The following is a 20,571-nucleotide window of genomic DNA, read 5'->3' on the forward strand; positions in this document are numbered from 1 at the left end:
GCCATTAATCATAACTTATATTTAGACACGGGAAGAATATAAAATATTAATAAGGGTCCATTCGTTTGACGAAAAATATTATGTTTTCGATAAATATTTTTCTAGAAGTCATTTTACAGGAAAATAACTATATTTTTCGATATTCGACCAAAACCTAAATTTTAAGTGGAAAATATTTTCCACCGTTTGTTAGCTAATTTAATTTTGGGATTTTGGAAAAATTGATCAAAAATTAGTTTTATTTTTATTTTTAATATTTTTAATTGACCAAAAAATTAACACATGTTTTATTTTTTATATTTTTAAAAAATGAATTTTTAATCATTTGTATTTTTAAAAAATCAAAATTTTTATTATTTATTTTTTCTTTTTCTTTTTATTTTTTTTCTTTCTTTTTCTTTTCCTTCCTCCTTCCTTCGTCACTGCCTCCTTCCCCCTCCTTCTTCCTCCTCCTCCCTCCGCCGCTGCCTCCTAGGGCAGACGACCAAGACCTAGTCTCCAGATCCGGCGAGCTCGAGGCTCGGCCGATCTCACCCAAGCTCGCCAAAGTTTTGCCGGGATTTGGCGAGCTCGTAGCTCGCTAGAGCCCAACGAACTTTTGCCTAGATCACGAGCCCAAGCTCCGCCGCCGAGACCCCAAGCCTCGCCCGCTAGAGCCCGACGAACCTTTGGCGAGTCGCAACCCGCTCGTCGTATCCCGAGTCGCAAGCTCCGCCCCTGGCGCGAGCTCCGCCTGCCCGATTTGGTGAGGCTCAGCTCGGCTTCGCCAAATCGGGCTAGGCGAGGCCTCGCCAGCCTAGGGCAAGGCTCGAGCTAGCTTGTGGCCGGTCAGCGGCCGCCGCCAAAGAAGAATATGAAAATGAAAGAAAGAAAAGAAAAAAGAATTAAAAACTTGATTTAAAAAAAAGAAAAAGAAAGCATAAAAATAAAATGAAAATGTATTAATAAAAAGAAGTAAGATGGAAGAAGTTATAGAAAACGTTTTCCCACTTGTTTTCCTCATTATTAAAGGTTATTTTTTCCAATGATAAAAATATTTTCCTTGACTAGTTCATTTTCCATAAAACGAACGCCGAAAATCCGAAAACGTTTTCCGAAAGTTATTTTCCGCAAACGAACAAACCCTAAAATAAAAATCTCAATTATAAAACGCAAACTCAAACTAGTGATTCCATATTATATATTTATCATCGAAATCATCGAAGGCCACGAAACATCACAGGTTAATATGCAAACACAAACTGAGAAAAACACAAAATCTTCTTCCATATTCAAGTTGAGATTTCATTTAACTAAAACCTAAAAACTACTCATCGAAACAGATTCTCCAATTTTTTAAATCTAAAACTAACCCTGCATAACTCAAAACTTGAAACAAGACAGATTCTCATCAATCCGATTCTTCAATTCCAAATTCTACCTAGATCCATGTTTACCCCAACATGGGAGATTAGATGAAGTATACTCTCCCTTTTGTCCATCGGTGAATTGAATGAATGTTCGTGAATTATTATTTTTTTTTTTAAGAAATCGGCGTGCATGACAGAGGCAAGGACGCATAAATTTATCTCTCAACCCTAAGTTTGGAGTAAAAAGAGCGCGTAAACACCGAAGCTAAAACTGTGAAATCATTTCGATTTAGAAAGACAACCCGAACACACGTTCGAGGGCATTGTTCTTCTGTTCTTTTACAATGCCGCGATTCAGAACGAAATCAGATGATTTCTCATCACTTTTTTTCTCCCTGAATCGCAAGGCATAATTGAATCCTCCAAAATGATTAACCAAGAGAAGAGAAGATGCAATTAACAGAAAAGGGCATTGATATATTTACAGAGTCGTCCGCTAAATATATATACAAATCAAAAGAGCTAGCAGACAACCAAATTCCGCAACAAAAACTAAAATCCTAACACTACTTCCCATAAACAAAAGAATTGACCCCTATCTATTTTCTGTAGCCTCTTCTGGGGCAACACTCTGCTCCCGTTTGCCGTCGGAGCGGGGCCTTTTGAAGTATTTTCCGACAAACAGCTCAGCAGCATCAGGGTACTTGGTCTTGACAAAGTTCTCTAGACACTTCCGGTATGAAAAGTCCACCCGAGAACCGTCAGTGGACTCCACGTAGAAGCATCGGCTGTCTGGGAAGCTGCTATGTCTGCTAACCTGTCAAATTAAATCCTCAAAGGTTGAGAGATTGCCCGAGAGAGTGAGTTATATAACATTCCAGGGACCAATGCAAACACTACAGTTAAAGGACATCCCCAGAGTAGACATCTAGGTGGCAGTAGTTAAATATGGCTCAAGCAGGGGGCAGGATAAAGCTATTTAATAACTAACCCATGGGGGAGGGATCCAGATATAGGGTATCAATGAAGAAAATAAGGAATACTAGGGTTCATCAAAACCATACCATTACTGAATAAAGAGCTGCCTAATCATGGATAAAGATATATCACTGTATATACGAGAGCTGCCTAATCATGTCAGCAAGCATATTACATAGTCCACCAATTCAAGAGTTCATTTGGTTATTTCCAATACAGATTCTCAAGTAATCAACTGATTGCATATATCATTGACCATTTACCCATTTCCATGCTGTGTAATAGTCTTCCAAAACATAATTTTTGAGAAAAGATGAGGTGGACGATGAGAAGAAGAAAACCCCTGGGCTCCACTTGGCTAGCCCCAAACCAGCAAGGCACATCATCTATCACACATAGCAGGCATGCAGGAGAAATGGATGATCTGATTTGCATGATCTCACTCATCCCATTCAAAAGCCAGTAAATCCTATCAGGATGCATTAATCACAAGTAAGCATATTCATCATTAAAATAATACCGTCAGATGATCGATTCCTGCTCCCATCTTAGCAGCTTTATCTGGATGGTGGTTGAGAACATTATCAACTACATAGGTTTGATCCTCAGCTGACAGCGGATCATTGTCATTGTACCTTCAGATAGAGAGGATGTGTTAAGTGAAGCAGCTAACAAAATGTCCCAGAGAGAGAGAGAGATCAGCACTGCAAAGGACCACAGAATGAAGAAAAAACAACAAAAGAGCAATAGGAGGAAATGTAAATGAAACAAATGAGGATAACTAAGAGTTAAGAATGAGAAGACAAAAAGATCTTCAGTCGTGACAGAAAACTCTCATATCGGAAATTTTATATTGTCGCCAGAGTTATCTTCCACATGAAATAGGTACAACCACTTTTAACTCCGGCAATTGTGGTTTTAGCCTTCTTACCCAGACAATGTCATATTTATTCCTCTATTTTAACTGGTGACATCAGCAACACTGAACCGACAGTTGAATGGATTGACCCACCAACAGGGCCCCTAAGATGACAGTTCTTATGTTGGTCCATTTTTACAACATTGGTTAGTTGATCATGAGTTTTACAACCAAGTATTATCATCTCATGCATCAATTGTCAAATTACATGCGCAATGTCAATATATTATGGAGAAAAAGTGCAGAGGAAGTGCCATTTCAGAATTAGTAACTGTGTTAATCAGATAAAGAACACATGCAAATATACACATGCACATGCAAACAATCCAGGTGAAAATTAAAAGATCAAATGAGCTAACGCTATGGGCACATTATCTGAAACTAACCCAGACTGATGCATTATCCTTCGTATTGACTGCATGATCGGTTCCACATCTGTAAGTATATCTTGTTCCTCTGATGTGAACATGTCTAATCTTTGCCTTGTTGCTGTGAACATGCGAGGAGCAGCTGGGTCCTCATTTATCATATCACGAGGCCGTGAAAGGCTCCTTCTCATTTTCCATTCACTATGCTGTCCCTTGCTTTTCTTCTTTGAATCTCCTCCCCATTGGTTCTGCCGCTCCCATGGACTCGATTTTTCTGTTCCCTCAGCTTTGGAATTTTGAGAATTCCAACCTTCTCCATCCCCAGCCTTTTGTCCCCAGCCTGTGGCTTCCCATTGACTCTGTTTGTCAGATTCTTTAGCTTTAGGGCTTTGAGAAATATTCCAAGGTTTTCCAAGTTGAGAGCCATCTTCATAAACTCTTTTGGATGTATCATCTGCATTTTGAGAACTGTTCCAACCCCCTCGAGACACCTCGCTGCCCTCAGCCCTTTTGCCCCAGCCTGTAGTTTCCCGTTGACTCTCTTTTTCAGTTTCCACAGTTTGAGAACTATTCCAACCTTTTTCACTTTGAGAACCAGCTTCATTCATGACACCAATGGCAGCATCCCATCCACCAGATTTAGAAGGTTGTTCATCGGCTTTGGTAAAATCATCCAGATCAGCTCTTCCAGACTTATCTTTGACACTTCGAGCACCATCCCAACCCATTTCATCATCTGGTTTTTTCCCCCAGCTTTTGGTTTCCCATCCATGGCCTTGCTGTTCCGATTTACTTTGAGTTTCATCAATCATAGATTTTTCAGAAACATCCCAGCTCTTTCTGCTCTGAGAGCCACCATCACTACCCCAGGCAGCAGCCCCCCATCCACCAGATTTGGAAGAATTTTCATTGTCCTTTGTAGAATGGAAACCATCATCATCAGCTCTACCATTCCCCCAGCTCGGTGAGTTATGATCACGTAACTGGTTGGCATCGGCTTCTTTATCCCAGGAAGTTGAACTGTTCCAACTGCTCTTTGTATTATCCACTTGAGAATCTATAACTTGGCTCTCCGCTTTCTTAGATCCCCAATTAGACCATGCAGTTGATTGTCCATTGTTTCCTGGAGTGGTTGAATCTTTGCCATTCTTCTCCCAAGAAGCACTAGCATCCCAATCATCTACAGATGTGACCTTGTCCCACGGCTGAACATCATCTTCAAAAACGGGTTTCTCAGAATTGTTTTCTGGAGATCTGTTGAGCTCTGTGTTTTCGTCTTCCCAGTCAAGATGCTCAACATCTATGCCGAGACATGTAGAATCTCCTGTTGCTTGCATACTAGGCCCTCTTACCATATGAAGGAAACTATACACATCGGCAGCACCTTCCTGTTTTGAATCCACCTGTAAAACTAGTTCACTTAGAACAGTGTGCACAAGAAATTCAAGATTATCCAGCTCTATTAAGACATGATTTGTACAGAAACATGCAGAGGCATAGCTGAGACTAAATTTTTCCCCAACTCTATAGTTTTTGAAGGTAGGATGACAACTCCTTCAAGAACCCCACAATGTTCGACTGACGTAACTTCCTAGAAGTATTTTTGAAGTGCCATCTATAACAGTTAACTAATTTAAATTAATAGAATACAATGTAAGTGTGAATGAAATTCTTGGGTGGTATTGAAAAGTCATGCCGATGTACTTTTGTTTAGTCATCTATCGGCTATATCTGTTCTAGTATATGAATTAGCGGGCAACCAGTGATTTCAAAATTCTCACCCCGTCTTTTGTGCCCCAGAGGATATCAAACTTGGAGCCTGTGCCTACAGCAACACGTTTGCCCCAGGAACAAGATGCCACGACACTTGACAAAGCATCCACGTGACACTTCACCGAAGCTCTCTCAAAGCATCTTCTGGGAGTCTGCAAGCAAGCATAATACGAGTTGAAATAAATAAGCAATGACAGTTACTTGAGCAGGTGAACATTATTCCCTCACATTCCATCAAAACAAGAACATTTACATACAAATAGTGTTGCTTCAGTGAATGGAACTTGGACATTCAGTGACTGGGAAAACGCTTTATATCCAGCAGAATTGAAGCCAATCAGACTTCCAGAGCAAGTCATGCTGTCAGCAAGGAGCATCAGATGCTCCTTCAGAACGCCTTTGGCCACCATCGCAACTGATGTTGAAAGACGCTGCAAATGGCCATAAAATTGGAGTCATCTAAGGATACAGAATGGAAAAAGATAACGAGACAAGTAAAAATAAAAAGAAGTACCTCCCAGAAGCCACTCTATCAAGGGATAAAGGAACAACTGTGAGAATGTAATTACCCAAAACTTGAATTATACCTGGATTGCCTGATCAAAAGCACATGATATTCCAAGCAATTCCTCAACTTGCTTTATTGCATATGGAATAGAGCGTTTTGTGTCAATTAAATGGAGTACAGGAAGGCATGAGTCCAGAACAATCCTCCATGCATCACCACTTCTTTTGCATACCGACTTTTCAAGAACGATATCCAGGGCCAGTTCACCCTTCTGATTCCTGCGAGAGTTTCTTATCCATGATGTTGTATCAGGATTGATCCAGACAATGTTTGCAGAGCTAATCCGGGGGTCACCTGTCCATTGATGTGCCTCAATAATGTCAAGATAATTCCACTTAAGTTTTCTTATTCTTCTTTACTTTATTTTGCTGTGAAGGACTGAACTACTGTGTAAACCATTTGACAAACATCTTGGCAAAAAACAGTAATACTAATTACTAATGATAATGAATAGATTGAATTCCACGAACTCTATCGCATGCTGACATGTACATGGAACATGTAATCATAACCTAACATCATGCAATTCATTGACTTCTCTGCTCTTTCCCCTTCTATTTCATTCGTTTGTCATTCAAAAAGCCAGACTAGATTTATTGTTTTTTAAATTGTAAGATCAAGATCACAGGAAACCATCACATCGTCCATAAAACTTTCCTCCTTGCTAAAATACAAGGAGCTATAGCATCTTCAGAACCCTGCCCGGAGTCATCAAAACTAAAAAGTCACACCTCTTCAAAACAAATAGCACATTCTGGATAGCATTACACAGAAAAACAATCTTCTATCCAATCTCACACTATTTGATAGATATATAAAGCTATGAGCAATGAAAACAAACAACAGAAACAATGGTGTGACCTCGTAGTAATCTACGGTACCTTTGATGATTGTATCAAGTATAACAGGACAAATCTTGTTGGCAAGAACATGCGTGATTTTCTCTAATTGAGGATCATTTGCATCCAAACAGGAGAACATCAAGCATGGCATTTGGGATCTCCCACCTGCACATTGTGGCTGGAAAGAGCAGCCATCACTGCAAAGAGGGAAGACAAGCAAACAAAAACTATCAGATTTCCCATTTTGCACTACTGTCAAGCAATGGCAACAAGCACAAATTAAGACCATGCCAGAGAACTTACATGCTAATCAACACACATATAATAATATAAAAAAAATGTTAAATAAACCATTTATCGACAAGACAGTCATTTTATACATCAAAAGGAAGTTTCTTCTCTAGACTATTGTAGCAAAAGGAAAACCAAAAATAACAGATGTGCAGCTCAGGGCCCAGTTGCTTCCACAATATTTGAGGTGAATATTTATGCTATACCATTTGAAGCTTCACCAGATAGTTAATCTTCAATTGCAAACATTTCCAGAGCAAAACCCACATAGAAAACATGAAGCAGTGAAATGTCCAACTAAAACTTAATGTCCACAATCTTTTACATCACTTTCTCAAACCGAATCTATGAGTTGCATGCATGAAGGTATTCTTCTTTTTGACATTTTCAGAATCAACTGTACATATTTATGAAAATGTAACAGTTTCTTAGTTCCATCGATTACGTCATTGCTTGCCGGCTCATTGAGCACGAAGACCTAGTCAACTTTGCAGGACAGTGCACAAACTGCAAATGCAACTGCTGGAAGCACACTATATGAGATGCAGCAGGCAGATCCTCCAATTACTATGAAAATAATAAAACTAACCTGACAGATAGCACTGTCCCCTTGAAAAGATTACCAACTTTTTTCTTCTTGCGGAATGAGTTGATGGTCTCTTGGCACTGCTTCAGAACATCAACCATCGAGATGTTCAATTCTTTCAGATGCACCTGTTTCACAAAGCTTGCAACTCAGAAAAGCAAAACACCCTAGAGGTAACCCAATTTACTGAATGTTAATCTTTATACACAAAGTGGCAATCATGGAAACTTATTTAACAACCTCATCGAGATGAATATGACCGACCAGTCCAGCATGAGCTTCAGAGCTTTCCAACACCGTCCGTAGTTCTTTATACCTACACATAAATTGAAACCTCAAATCACCAAACAGAGAAAAGCATGCCATAACATTCTCCAAGCAGTCGATACAAGCTGATATCAGGATATTATATAGCTATCACAACACTTTATTGGAAAGTGAGTCAAAGTGCATTTCTTGAGCCACAGGGATGAACAAATAAAAGTCCCATTTTCTAATATGGAGAATAAAGTGATATTTGACAATATGATGCACACTAATAATTATCGTACTTCCATAGATTACATCTCAATAAAAAGAGTATTTTATACGTAGTATAGGGTGGAGATTTCCCATCAGCAGTACAAATGCTCATCATTAGTGAACTAAAAGAGCGCAATAGTCATGACAAGCAGTATAAGATGCAAATACATGAATTTTCCTTCAAAACAAATTATATCTTTTTCATATCCTTCAGCTTTTTGCTTTGGTTTCTCATTCAAGTACTAATTTTGCTTCCTTTACCATGAAACCTGCTGGCAATAAATAACATCAGTTTTCATGGACCAGACACAAGAAAAGAGGCAAGCATGCAATCAAATATTACTGTAAGACCATTGTTGTTTTAGACTGAAAGAAGAGGCGACATGAAACATTCCAATCAGATATAGAATATATATATATTAAGCAAACCCAGCTCCTCTTCAGCAGAGATACAAGGCCATACACTCGTCAGAAATTAAATGACTATACCGCAGATCAAAAACCATAAGTACTAAAACAAGAGACACTTCCACGCTTTTAAAAATCTATTTTCATTCACTACCAATGCAGAACAGGAGAAATTTAGAATAGTCAATTTTAAGGCTGATGGACAGAGACTTTGCAGCAGTTCCAATCAAATAAAGACACAAAGCCCAAGAGTGAGGTGTCAATCAAGTACAAGCAGCACATAAAACAAAGATCCATCAATTATCATCTTCCGACAACCACAAATTAGAGTTGATAAAATGACCGATCTTAAAGCTCTAATTATTTAATCAGAAGGCATTTATGTTTTTATATGTTTTGGACATTGAGTTGTTATTCTGGAGTAGACAAGTTAGTTGCGGAGAAAGAGATTAACGCTCAGCTCAGTACCTAAGTAACAATCAAGGTACAAGATTGTAACAACTCAACTACCTTTTACCAAATTACACAGGCATATATGATGAAAATAGTTAGCAGCTATGATTGAAACTGCAGTATCACAATCGGCACACAACTTGACAAGTGGCTCTCTTTTTTTTGTCAGAGTGATAGAAAGTAGTTAAGATCAAGAGAAAGTAGCCATAAAATAGAAGGCAGGATTTGTCAAAGCAAATAGATCCATGCAGAAGAGTAAATGATTGTATAAAAGAAGAGCACAATATAAAAGACTTACTCGATCATGAAGCCAACTGTGAGATCTTTGAGACTCACTTTCTTCAAGTGAGTCTTGACTAAACATGCAGCATTTTCACTGCAGTGCTTCCTTCCACAACCACATCGATTCAAGTACAAAATTACACGGCGATCGATTGGTTCGTTTCTAAAGTTGACTCGGCATTGCAGTATCTCCTATAAGGACAAACGAGGACATTAAAAAATTCAAATTCTCCATGAAATGGAGATGGAACGTCGAGTGTTAGCTAATTCTAACCATCAACAGAAAAGAAAAATTATTACCTTCATTAGCTCCCATGAGGAATTACTACTAGGAGAAGAATCAAGAACTGCTTTATAAGCAGGATTTGACATGGCAGTTGCTGCTAATACACCAACCGGCTCACCTGCAGGGAAAAGATTTTCGGGCTTGCCTCCAACCTCAGAACCATACTCAAATTGGATTATTGAATTGCTGCAAACATTCCGCACAGTGCCATCATAGCATATGACTACATCTCGAAGGATGGCCATTAGGTTTTTAAAGAGGGTTCCTGGTTCAGACAATCCCCTTGTGGATCGTACAATGACCTCCCTTGTGCATATAGAATGGACCATCATCTCATATGGGTCCAACCCACAAATGAAGGAGCTCTTGATTAATCCGTACTCACCAGATGGATAATCAGCTCCCTCAAAGAAATATTTGCTCCTAAAAAGGGAGGCCATCTCATCAAACAATGAGGTGGAATAGAATTTTCCCTTGTCTGAGATTTGAACACCCAGAAACCCAATTTGTTGAATGATCTTATTGATTGCTGAATCACTTTTCGAGTCCACAAGATCACCAAGCGCAGATGACTTCAAGATAAATCGCGACAACGGCAGTTTTGCCAGTCGAAGGTGATTTTCCAGCTGCAATTGCACCAGTTCATTGTGAGTTGTTCTTAGGTGATACAGCAGTGGCGATATCACCTGAATGTTCTTCTGAATATCTTGAATCATTGATTGGGGTATATAGAAATCCTCTAGACACACACTAAAGCCTTCTGTAAATAAGTTTTCCATCAGTAACGGCTGAAGTGCATCAAAAAACTTCAAAACCTCCACAGGACTTTTCTCAAAAAATATCGATGTAACAATTTCACTTATCATGGGCACAATGAATTCCCTGCTGTAATCCACATCCAATAGATCACTTTTACTAATCAAGTACTTATCCCCACAACAGTTAAAGCCTGCGGGCAAAGCAGTTTGCAACATCTGTAAAGCCGTCCAGGTAGGACAGAACTGGTGAGCTTTCAACAAAGCAGGATGTGGCAAATCTGATGAAACAAACATTGCCAATTGCTGAGCAGCTAACTTGTCAAAGAAATACTTCCTAAACATCATCTTCAACGACAACAAGGAATCGGTAGCTAGTTGCAGATTCAAGTTCCCACTATGTGAGCTCAGCAACTGCTTCTCCACAGAAAAGAGTTCTACAACCTCTGCCTTTGCTGATGCTGACTGAGGATAAAATAAGTGGACGCAATCCCCATCGAAGTCAGCACCAAGAGGTCCACAGATCAGGGGATTTATCTTCACTGTGTGATCATCATGGACATACACTGACAATGCTTGTAGAGAGTGCTTATGTGTGGTCGGTGGTCTATTGATAAACACAATGTCCCCATCCATAATCCTGCGATGAACAACTTGGCCGGGCCTCAAAGAGGTATGCCCTTTGGAACCCTCTCTGAGTGAATACATGGCTGAACCATCTCTGTATGCCAGACACAACTTCTTATCCACCAGACCTTGCAAATAATCCATGTTATACATGCTAACCTTCTCCTCAAATGTTATTCTCTGCGCAATCTCAGCAGGAATGCCTATTTCATTGACCTTCTTAAAGGCATCACCTGTGATCACACTGCGAGAGGAAAATCCTGAGCCTTTCCTAATAAACAACGTCCTCATTTTCTCCAGCCATGCTTTGGTAGCAGTATCCGATGGCTCTTTACCAATCCCATAGCGTGTATCAATATCTCGAGACGCCTTTGCAGTACCTCTGACTAATAGATACTCATTGACTACGTTTTGCAAATCTTGAGCCTCCACATCATGGGACTCAAAATTAGGAGCTCCTGACCTTGAACCTTTGATGATCTCAACTTGCTTGAGAACCTTTTTCAACATTGTCACTGAAAGATCCTGGGAAGACACATGATATATTTCATTATTAGCACTCGGGAGACCCCAAAAAACAAAAAAGATAAAGATAAAAAAGTGCCCAAAATAAGAATTGAACTCCTTCTTTTGCCTTACCGAGGACATAACGCTAACACCATCAGAAACTTCCGGAACAGACAAACAATTTGGCGGAACAGGTAGATACTGGATAATATATCCTTCTTGGGGAAAGTATCCTTTCCCAGCAAGTTTCCTTTTGGTCTCCTCAGGAATTCTTTTGAGCATTTCCACAACCTGTTGATTAATTCCACTGAATTAAGCAGCGAAGCAACTTCAAGGACCACTTCCAGAGAACAAATAAGGAAGTCAAGCACAGGCCACTTCTGGAACAAGTTCCAAGACATTTTTTACTTAAAGAGCCTTCAACCATGGTGATGGAAACTAACAAAATTACAACCATAGAATAGATGAACATATTGCAGCAGAAGTAACCGACTAAATCATGAAGAGAATCCAAAGTCAAATTTTACTTGTATTTGCTTCTAGCTTTGAAAAGTCATATGGCTAGGGCTTCCACTTTTTACATGCAAGTGATATCTTTCCTTCATTTATGAGCATCTGCAAGTTTTGGTATAGAAGATCTACCACAATGCAGAGCTTCCAGGTTCCTTAACCAGAGAACGTGTTTTGGATGCTTATTAAGAAACAGGAAAGACCTATCTAGACTCATTGCAATGGGCGTATATCTTTATAACAGAAACAGAAACAGCCATTGTGTCATTCTGTAAGGACACTTCAGTAGAACACCATCCAACATCTAAATCCCATCTTTGTTTTATTTTCCACTTCCATTTAAAACTTTTATGCAGTTCTAATTAACATTAAATGCACATAAATTATAAAAGTGGCCACTCTACAGCTTCCAAGCCCATCATTTAGGTAGGAATAGATATCAGCATGTATGAGCCACCAGAGACAATGTCTGAAGCTACATCTACAGTAAAAGAAGCATAGCTGCAACGTATCCCATCAAGAGAAACTGGCACCACACTTCACATGCACATCGTTATACTAGTCAAAGCATGTGATAAAATAACATGTCTATACCTTATCACAATTTTATTGTCCTTTCAGACCATTTATGGAAAAAAAGTGAACGAAAAAAGTAATTCCACTCATATTGACAAAGGGGAGAAGACGCCAACCTCACAAGGCAATAGAGGTCGCGAAATATTGTCACCATATCGAAAACCGTATCTTTCAAGAAAGTTCCAAAAACCATCTCGTAATCTTGACCTCGATGATACCTTCAACTGCAAGCAGTGTACACCTTCTGATGTCTTAACCTCTCTCATAGAAACTTGTGCTGCATCCTGCACAGAATCTTTATAGATCAAAACTTTCGTAGAAAGATATCAAAGGCAATAGTATGTTGATCCAAGTCCATGAAGATATCACCGAATTTCATCTATGTCAAGGATAAGACAAGGCGTAACAAAGATGCATTGGGATGTACAAGTTAATCAAAATGTAAAATAGACTAATGAGGGTGCCACTGCTACAGCAACAACTAAGCATCAACACACATAAGGGTTGGCCCCAATCACTGAATACTGCACACCATATATGGTACAATATTAAAACCAATAAATTTACCGCTGGATCCGAACATTAAATTTTGCACCATATTTGGTACAAGTATCAAAACCAATATAAGCTCACAACAACTATTCACTATTTTACCCAGAATCATTACAGAAGCCCATAGCAACTCAGAATTTCAAACAATTGAACGACTTTCAAGTTCTACCTATAAGAGTCAACTTTATTAAAAAATCAAATGTTGTCCCATTCACGGCCCAAACAAAGGAAAGGATTCCAATTTAGATTGGTCAAAGCGACCAGCTCTGCATGGCCAAGAGTTCAACATAGACAGAACTAGTTAACAAGTCAAATCACACTCTAATATCGACATGGACTGGCAAAGCTTTAGAATAGAGAACTCTCTATATGGAAAACTCATCCCATCTACCTAACAAAACCGAGCAACTGCTCAAATCTCCCAGACAGCCACAAGAATATATGTTGCATAGGTGCAGACAGGAAAGTAGCCAATCCAAATAGATCTTAAAGCAAAATAATTAATATATAAAGCACAATACAAAAATCTGATTTCAGGTAAACATTCCCATTTAATTATTTATTATATATTCAAGCAAAGTACACAAAAAATGCAATAGATGCGACACTGAGTCATTAAGGGACACTCTTTAGACAACAAACCTATCCTAGATAACTTAGATAACTATTACATGCAATCAGGTAAGTATACTACCATATCAAAGTTCTCAAACACACTGATGTTGCTTAGTGTCAAGCATAAATATGATCAGAAAAGTATACTATCATATGCAAGTTCTCAAACATGCTGAAGTTGCTTTAGTGACAAGCATGAATATACAAAAGCATAGTGTGATTTGGAATTTAGTGCATCACCTCACAGCATGAAGCCAATAGTCGTTCACCCACACCAGCATTCTTGATTGGAAACTGAAAGGAACAAAACATTGTTATCAAAATGCTCAAATCAGAAGGACGATATGCCAATCATAAAATAGAATTAATATGGGAAGAACACTTACATTTTGCATCAATTAGTATAAACATGGCTACATTTCGGATACATAGCCAGTTAAAGAAAACACAGACACACACACACACACACATAGTTCATCTGCATAAGGAGAAGCTATGACTGCTATAAGGGTGAGTATTTATAATAAATAGCTAAAACTCTACTTTTGGATGCTAAGCAATCATTGATGTCAAAGGTAGAGTGACGAATGAGGGAGGGAGTAAAGCAAATAGAAAATTGGAGATGTAAAGATGTAACAATGACCTTTCTACAAGATATAAAGAGTAATCTCCAGTAATACGGATAAATAGATGCCATATTTCTCCATATAAACCCCGAACAAGTTAAAAGAGGATAAGAATTGGAAAATGCATTTCTGAGGAAAAAACCTTAGTAGGACTCCGACTCATATAGAGGCAAGACCTCCAAGTAATGTTAGATTGTGCTCTCATTGATTCTTGCAAAGAACACAAAAGAAATTCGAGGGAACCTGGAAGTACCTTGTTGTTTCTCATTTTTAAGCACTTTAAACACAGCAAGCTTAACATTCGCTTGAGTTCACTAACATGGCTCGGATGATATATTGGTATTGGTAATTCGATATACCCAAAATGACCTGGAGAAAAAGTAACAAGTGTCAAGTCTGTATTCTTCAATTTATCCAAACCTAAGAGATTAGAAACCACACTGTAAAATAAGAAAGCCGGTCATAGAAGTAATACCTTCACATTTACCCGGGTCAGATGTGCCACATGATTCACACCTCCCAAATTCAAGAGGCAAGCCAAGAAATGGATTAGAAAGCTGACTTGAATGAGTAATGGAGCAATCACTGACGGATGCTGCGCACTAAGAAAAAAAATCAAGATGAAGATAGCACATCAGTAGTAATCACAGATTAATTATGACAAGATCAGACTCCAATCTACAAATATGAACCATTGTGCATAGCAATTATTTTACTTTAGCAGCCTTGAAATATAGTGCACGATCATAACCGACGTACAATTTAAATTCTTTGTGCTAAGAACGAAATTAACAGGCCAGAAATAATAAATGCTACATGACAGCATCAAGGTTTATGGGACAGAATCTTATAAACTTACAATCTCCTGTCGAGATGCCAAGCCAAAACTGATTGCTGTTATCTCCGCATCTAGAGCAGCTGTCGAAGTTTCCTCCATCCCTTTCTACGCTGCACCAGAGAACAGAAAACATTCTCAGAATTACAACCAGGCTACGTATGAGCAAAACAAAAGCAAAATAATGCGAGAATATAAGCAAATGAACACAACACAGTCTATCGAAAATGACACCTAATCTCACCGACAGTGAGAAAATCAGTAATCTGCTAAGAAAAATGGCAAGGGACATAAACAGAAGATCATAAGTTGGATCATCCACAAATGAAAGGGAAACAGCCTGCCTTCCAGTTTAAATTAAGGCCGAGCACCAAAAAAAAGAGAGCTAACAGAACGCTTTTTTAGCGTAAAATCATACAAAGGGAAAGATCAGGAACAACTCAGAATAACATTAGCTGAAAATGGAAGAACCGAAGGTAATACTGTCAGAAAGATTTTGCATCCATTGCTAGAATTTTCACGTAACGCCGAAAATCCAGAGTCACAGAAACAAACGGGGCCTAGCATCTCACTCCTCCGATTTCCTAGAAATTCTACCAGTCGAGTCAACCGCGAACCGATTCTTCTCGAACATTTCACAGCACAAAAAAGCTCACAAGCCAACGGGGCCAAGACAAACACATGAGAGTCCTTGCGCGTTACACATTCCGACCGGTAGAACCGCAGTTTGACCGGTGTCCCATAAAACCAGCTCGACCGCTCTGTCCTCTAAATCCTCGTTACGAAACGAAAAACCTAGACTCCGCACGAACAACTACGACCGAAAGGACTCGACACAGCGAATGCGAAGCAGGTAACGCCAATGCGACGCGATCATCAGCACGACAGCTCGGTCACAAGCAATTCCCCTCAGTCATCCCCGCGCGGCCGGCATGCCGATTTTCCCCTCATTTCCTCGCCCCTCCCCGACGCTCTGCAGCCTAACGGACGCCGGGAGCGGGAATGCAGGTGGAACGTACCGAGGATTCCGGCCGCTTCACGGTTACCACCGCCGGATGCCCCCCGGAAAAACCCTAAAAGCAGAGGCAGGGGAGAGCGCCGGGAGAGACGAAGCGGAAGGAGCGAGGCGGAGGAGCGGCGGACGGCGGCGGACGGCGCGGAATTCGGCGGCGGGGCGCGGGTTCGGCGGCGGGGATCGGCGGTCCGGTCGCTGGTTTTCTCGCCCCGGAGGAGGAGGTGGGCAGGAGGAGGAGGGAAGGGTGGAGGAGGGAGGACTGGGGGTGTGACAGCAGGGAGGGAGAATGTGAAGAGACTTGAAAAAAGTGACTGCATGCAGCTCGGCTTTTGCCAAATGGAAAAAAAAAAAAAAAAAACATTTTCTTTTTATTCAGTTCTATTCATGGGGTGAAATGTCCAAACAGCCCTCGCCTCACGCCTCTTGAGTTGACCCATTTTCCCACCAACTCTGGAGCTTCGCAAGAGAATTTAGGGACCTTTTGGCTCTTTTCGACGCTCCTTTTTTTGGATTATCAACGTATTTGCATTGGTCAGACGCGTTTTTGAAGGGACAAAAAATGTTTTGAAAAATCTTCTCAATGGTTCAAAATATATACATTGATATTCATGTACTTTGAAGGAAAAGGAATACGCATTGAGTAATGGTTAAATACCGAAAGGGCAAAAAATAGATGTGGAAAAGGAAAAAAGTATGGTACAAGCTTTGATGGAGCTCATAACGGTCCAATCCAACTGTTTATTTAGGCAAGGCATCTAAACTCCCCTCACGTCACTTCTCATAAATATATTCATTTATGTTGAACTCCAGAGTCTTCAAAATTAGTTATAAAGTCCGTTTGCTTAAATTTTAATATAGGTATATATCGTTGCGCTTTAAATTTGTTTTAAATTTTTCGGAATCAAAGAAAAACCCTAGAATGATTATTCACGTACGTCGATATCCATGTGCTTTTAAGGAAAAAAAAAACTCATGTGCATGTTAAAATGAAATTCAAATATCAAAAAGGCACCAAAAAAAAGTGAAAAGGGGAAAAGACACAGTAAAAAGATTTGGCAAAGTATATAATGATAGGATTCGTTCGTTTATCTTATTTTAATATTTAGTACGAAATCATTGGTTCGGACAGCCAAAAGATTAGTTGACCCCGTTAAAAGTCCAATTACGCAGGCATGAGCGTAGTGATTTCGTCACGGCAGGGATTTTGAATCTGAACAATACGAGCTTCTGAAGTTTTGTAAATTAAAAAATTCTGGAATTAATAGTTTGACCCTTTTTTGTGCTACTAAAAGTTAAAAAAATATATATATATATATTTTTAATGGGGTTTTGGGGTTTTGCGACCGGAGGGGCTTTGTCGACCTCCTTTGTCTTTATCTGTTGACGGTCCGGGGGTCTCTTTGACTGGGGGCAGCGCTTGTAATTAAGGGGAGAGTGCGAGGGTAATTCGGGCATTGGGGTGTCGGCTCTTGTCCCTATGCCCCATGGTTGGCACTTGGCAGGGTTTTTTGGGGGAACGTCATCTGTGGGACCCACGGGCACGCTCTCCTTCGTTTGTGCTTTCGGGCCCTGATAGTCGGGTCGGTGCATTTGATATCGGGTCTGAAAAGCCCGATCTTTTGGGCCCAATTGGGCTGCTTGACTTGGATCTGTAGACCGATGACTGCGGCTTGACTTTGGCAATTTGGGTTGAAGCGTAAAAAAATTATTATTCGACGTTGCAACCTCAACTTTGCAAAACCTATTAAATTCATCATGGTTCTCACGGAATATTTGACTTTGGTGAGTTGTGTGGAAATTCCCATTGTTCTGTTTGAGTAGTCGCTTTCATACAAAGTCAACGAACCAGAATGCTCAATTTGCAGATGTTAAAGAAGTCTGCGAAGAATTTTATTTCCATTTTGGAAATGCGTCATTTAACATATGAAGCACATGGCTCGTAAATGGGCTCTATGTGAAGAATTTTATTTCCATTTTGGAAATGCATTATCTAACATATGAAGCACGTGGCTCGTAAATAGGCTCTACATAGTTGCTAGCAAGAGTTCCTTCAATATTAGTTGTTGGGGCATGAATTTCGCTCTAAAAATTCTTAGCCACCTCTATAGTTTGATTAAAGGGGTACCAAATTTTCTCTATAGAAAATTACGCCAATAATATTTTCACTGCTAAGATGGCACCCACGGCACAACGGCTTGTTTGGGCCAGCTTTACCCCCGAAGATTTTGCATTTCTGCCTAGGACATTGGTTCAGCTGATTCTAACGAAGCGCCAATGATATTTGATAAACACCTTGCAAAAGACTCATTGCCAAAGCTGTTTCCTGACGCAAGGAAAACTAAACACTAATGGAGAATGGAGGAAAGCTCAAACAATGTGGTGTCGATGTCGTGATGATAGTTCAGGTGGCACCAACATTGTGCAACAGTCCACCGAGGTCTCACAACTCTAGACAACAAATTCCGAGGTGGCATGACCCCAGGTGAAGCGACATCGATATTGCATGACTCTAGGTAGTGCAACCCATCTTTGCTATGCTCGCGAGGGTAAAAGCAAATCTTTGAATGATTCGGTGAGGGCAAGTGGGAAGACACAAAATTAATTAGCCTCTTTTTTAGTCAAAAATTAACCTTGAAGATTCATTCTGCAATGTTAAAGCTCAAGGCAAGTGCAAAGTCGGTGAGAGCTTTGAGCATTTGTAAAGCAAAACTTTGCATCAAAGGCCCTTTAAAACTCAAAATATTTAATTCCAAAACTTTGACTAAAGGCTATTTCAGAATGCTAAACCAAATGTAAAAGTGGTGCACTAAGCGCGCATAGTCAAAAGCAGCTCTTTTTTAAAGGTTTTCCAAAGACGCTTGCGAATTATTATGTCTGAAGTGGAGGTTGGAAAAATCTGGGCTGAGGAAGTGATAAACTTAACCTATTAAGAATTTCCAATGGATAAACTCCATATGACAGTGGGTCATGGATTGAACGTGCACTGTGCGATGTGTACCTCTTCTTTAGCCTAGCCAACCTTGTCCATCCGTTTAAAGTGACGATCCATCAGAATAAAAACGTGCCGACTTGGGATACAATTGGGGGGTAATGCCTGGACAAAGCTGGCAGCTTATCACATATTGGGGCTCCGTCGGACTCCCATAACATCAAGTTGGGCAATGATACACCAGCTCATGTCTTTGAAAAGACACTTGAAATGGCGTGCGATGCCGTGTTGCTTCTTGCGTGAGAGAAGAAGGAACTGGTGTCAGATGGGTGCAATGGTCAGCTAGCGGAAGGACCTCGCGCACAGCTCCACTGTACGTGGCCCTCCCCCGTCCATGGTGGAACGTGTTGTGACGTCCCATCTTGTTTCATCGGCCAGACTCGAGTTTTCTGGAGAAACCTAGGCTGTGCGAAGCGAGGGAAGCATTCTAGAGAGAATGAGGTGATGAATAGAACCGATGACAGCACGGAGATGACAGAATTCTCTTCTCTGGCGAGAGTCAGCGTCCTTTCTTTTGGTGCGAATAGTTGTGGGTTCCACTCTCTCTCTCTCCCTCTCTCGATACATTATCGACATGACATGGCATAATGAATCTAAACGATAATCTCTTCACTGTGTGCTTCTACGTCCTCTAGTTTTCCGTCAATGTCGAGTAGGTTTGCGCCCGCCTTGACAAATGGGGTTGGAAATTGTTGAAAGAATCCTGTGGAGACGGGACAGGGAATGATTTAACCCCCCACCAGAGACACTTTGGTGACCAAAAGGCCGGTTTGTAGCTCGAGACGCAGGCACAGGGTTGTGGACTTACCTGTCACTCCTAGCCTCACATCGTGGAGAGCGTATAAGATCATATCATTCCTCTCGATTCTTCCTTTTCTTCTGTTCTTTTTTTATCCTAGAAGAGGTGGAAGAAAAGGCTCATCCAAGCCCATGTATCTTGCTCTTCAGACTTCCTAACAATTGACAGTTGTAAATCACGAGGTCTTCAATTATGTAAGAATTGTATAGACCATTATCTTACGATAGAAGCAAGAGCTTTTTCCAAGAAGTTCAGAGCAAAGATTAGGGTTCAAGATCTTCTCTAGGTTTTGCTCTATGCATAGTGGAGATGATAAAAGTCATACGCTAGAGTTGGTTAATGATGATTGTTGGGTGGTTCCAAGGCCATTGCCAACCCCCCTTTCAACCTGTCCCTGCTTAAAAGGGTCAACTTTACTATCATGATCACCCCAATTATCACCCCAATTACAACCACAATCATGCGAGGGAAAAAGAGACACGAATGTATATGTGATCCCGAGACGGGCCTATGGATCGATGTAGTACGGTGGGGCGAGGA

The 20,571-nt window shown here is 40.2% G+C and overlaps 1 protein-coding gene across 1 annotated transcript; it reads right to left on the reverse strand.

Moving 5' to 3' along the window:
- Positions 1 to 1,780: 1,780 nt before the first annotated feature.
- On the reverse strand, positions 1,781 to 16,327 carry LOC104421868 (DNA-directed RNA polymerase V subunit 1). The gene is made up of 18 exons (XM_010033997.3): positions 16,248 to 16,327; positions 15,253 to 15,341; positions 14,869 to 14,995; positions 14,647 to 14,762; positions 14,008 to 14,061; positions 12,717 to 12,884; positions 11,647 to 11,805; positions 9,640 to 11,532; positions 9,356 to 9,531; positions 7,915 to 7,990; positions 7,678 to 7,802; positions 6,837 to 6,994; positions 5,975 to 6,249; positions 5,645 to 5,818; positions 5,396 to 5,539; positions 3,633 to 5,017; positions 2,848 to 2,962; positions 1,781 to 2,166 (listed from the first exon to the last, which is right to left on the reverse strand). Exons 2-18 carry the CDS (start codon positions 15,328 to 15,330, stop codon positions 1,945 to 1,947), a joined length of 5,445 nt encoding a protein of 1,814 aa, XP_010032299.2. The 5' UTR covers positions 15,331 to 15,341; positions 16,248 to 16,327; the 3' UTR covers positions 1,781 to 1,944.
- Positions 16,328 to 20,571: the final 4,244 nt, after the last annotated feature.

This window comes from Eucalyptus grandis, chromosome 10 (assembly GCF_016545825.1).
Source record: "Eucalyptus grandis isolate ANBG69807.140 chromosome 10, ASM1654582v1, whole genome shotgun sequence".
Classification (NCBI taxonomy): Eukaryota; Viridiplantae; Streptophyta; class Magnoliopsida; order Myrtales; family Myrtaceae; genus Eucalyptus; species Eucalyptus grandis.

Excerpts from the sequence above, each read along its gene's own strand:
- LOC104421868 (XM_010033997.3), bottom strand. The coding sequence starts at position 15,330 with ATGGAGGAAACTTCGACAGCTGCTCTAGATGCGGAGATAACAGCAATC. Across the intron at positions 12,885-14,007 it reads TATTGGCTTCATGCTGTGAG|GATGCAGCACAAGTTTCTAT; the intron begins GTGATGCACTAA and ends GATTCTGTGCAG. Across the intron at positions 2,167-2,847 it reads CAGGAATCGATCATCTGACG|GTTAGCAGACATAGCAGCTT; the intron begins GTATTATTTTAA and ends TTAATTTGACAG.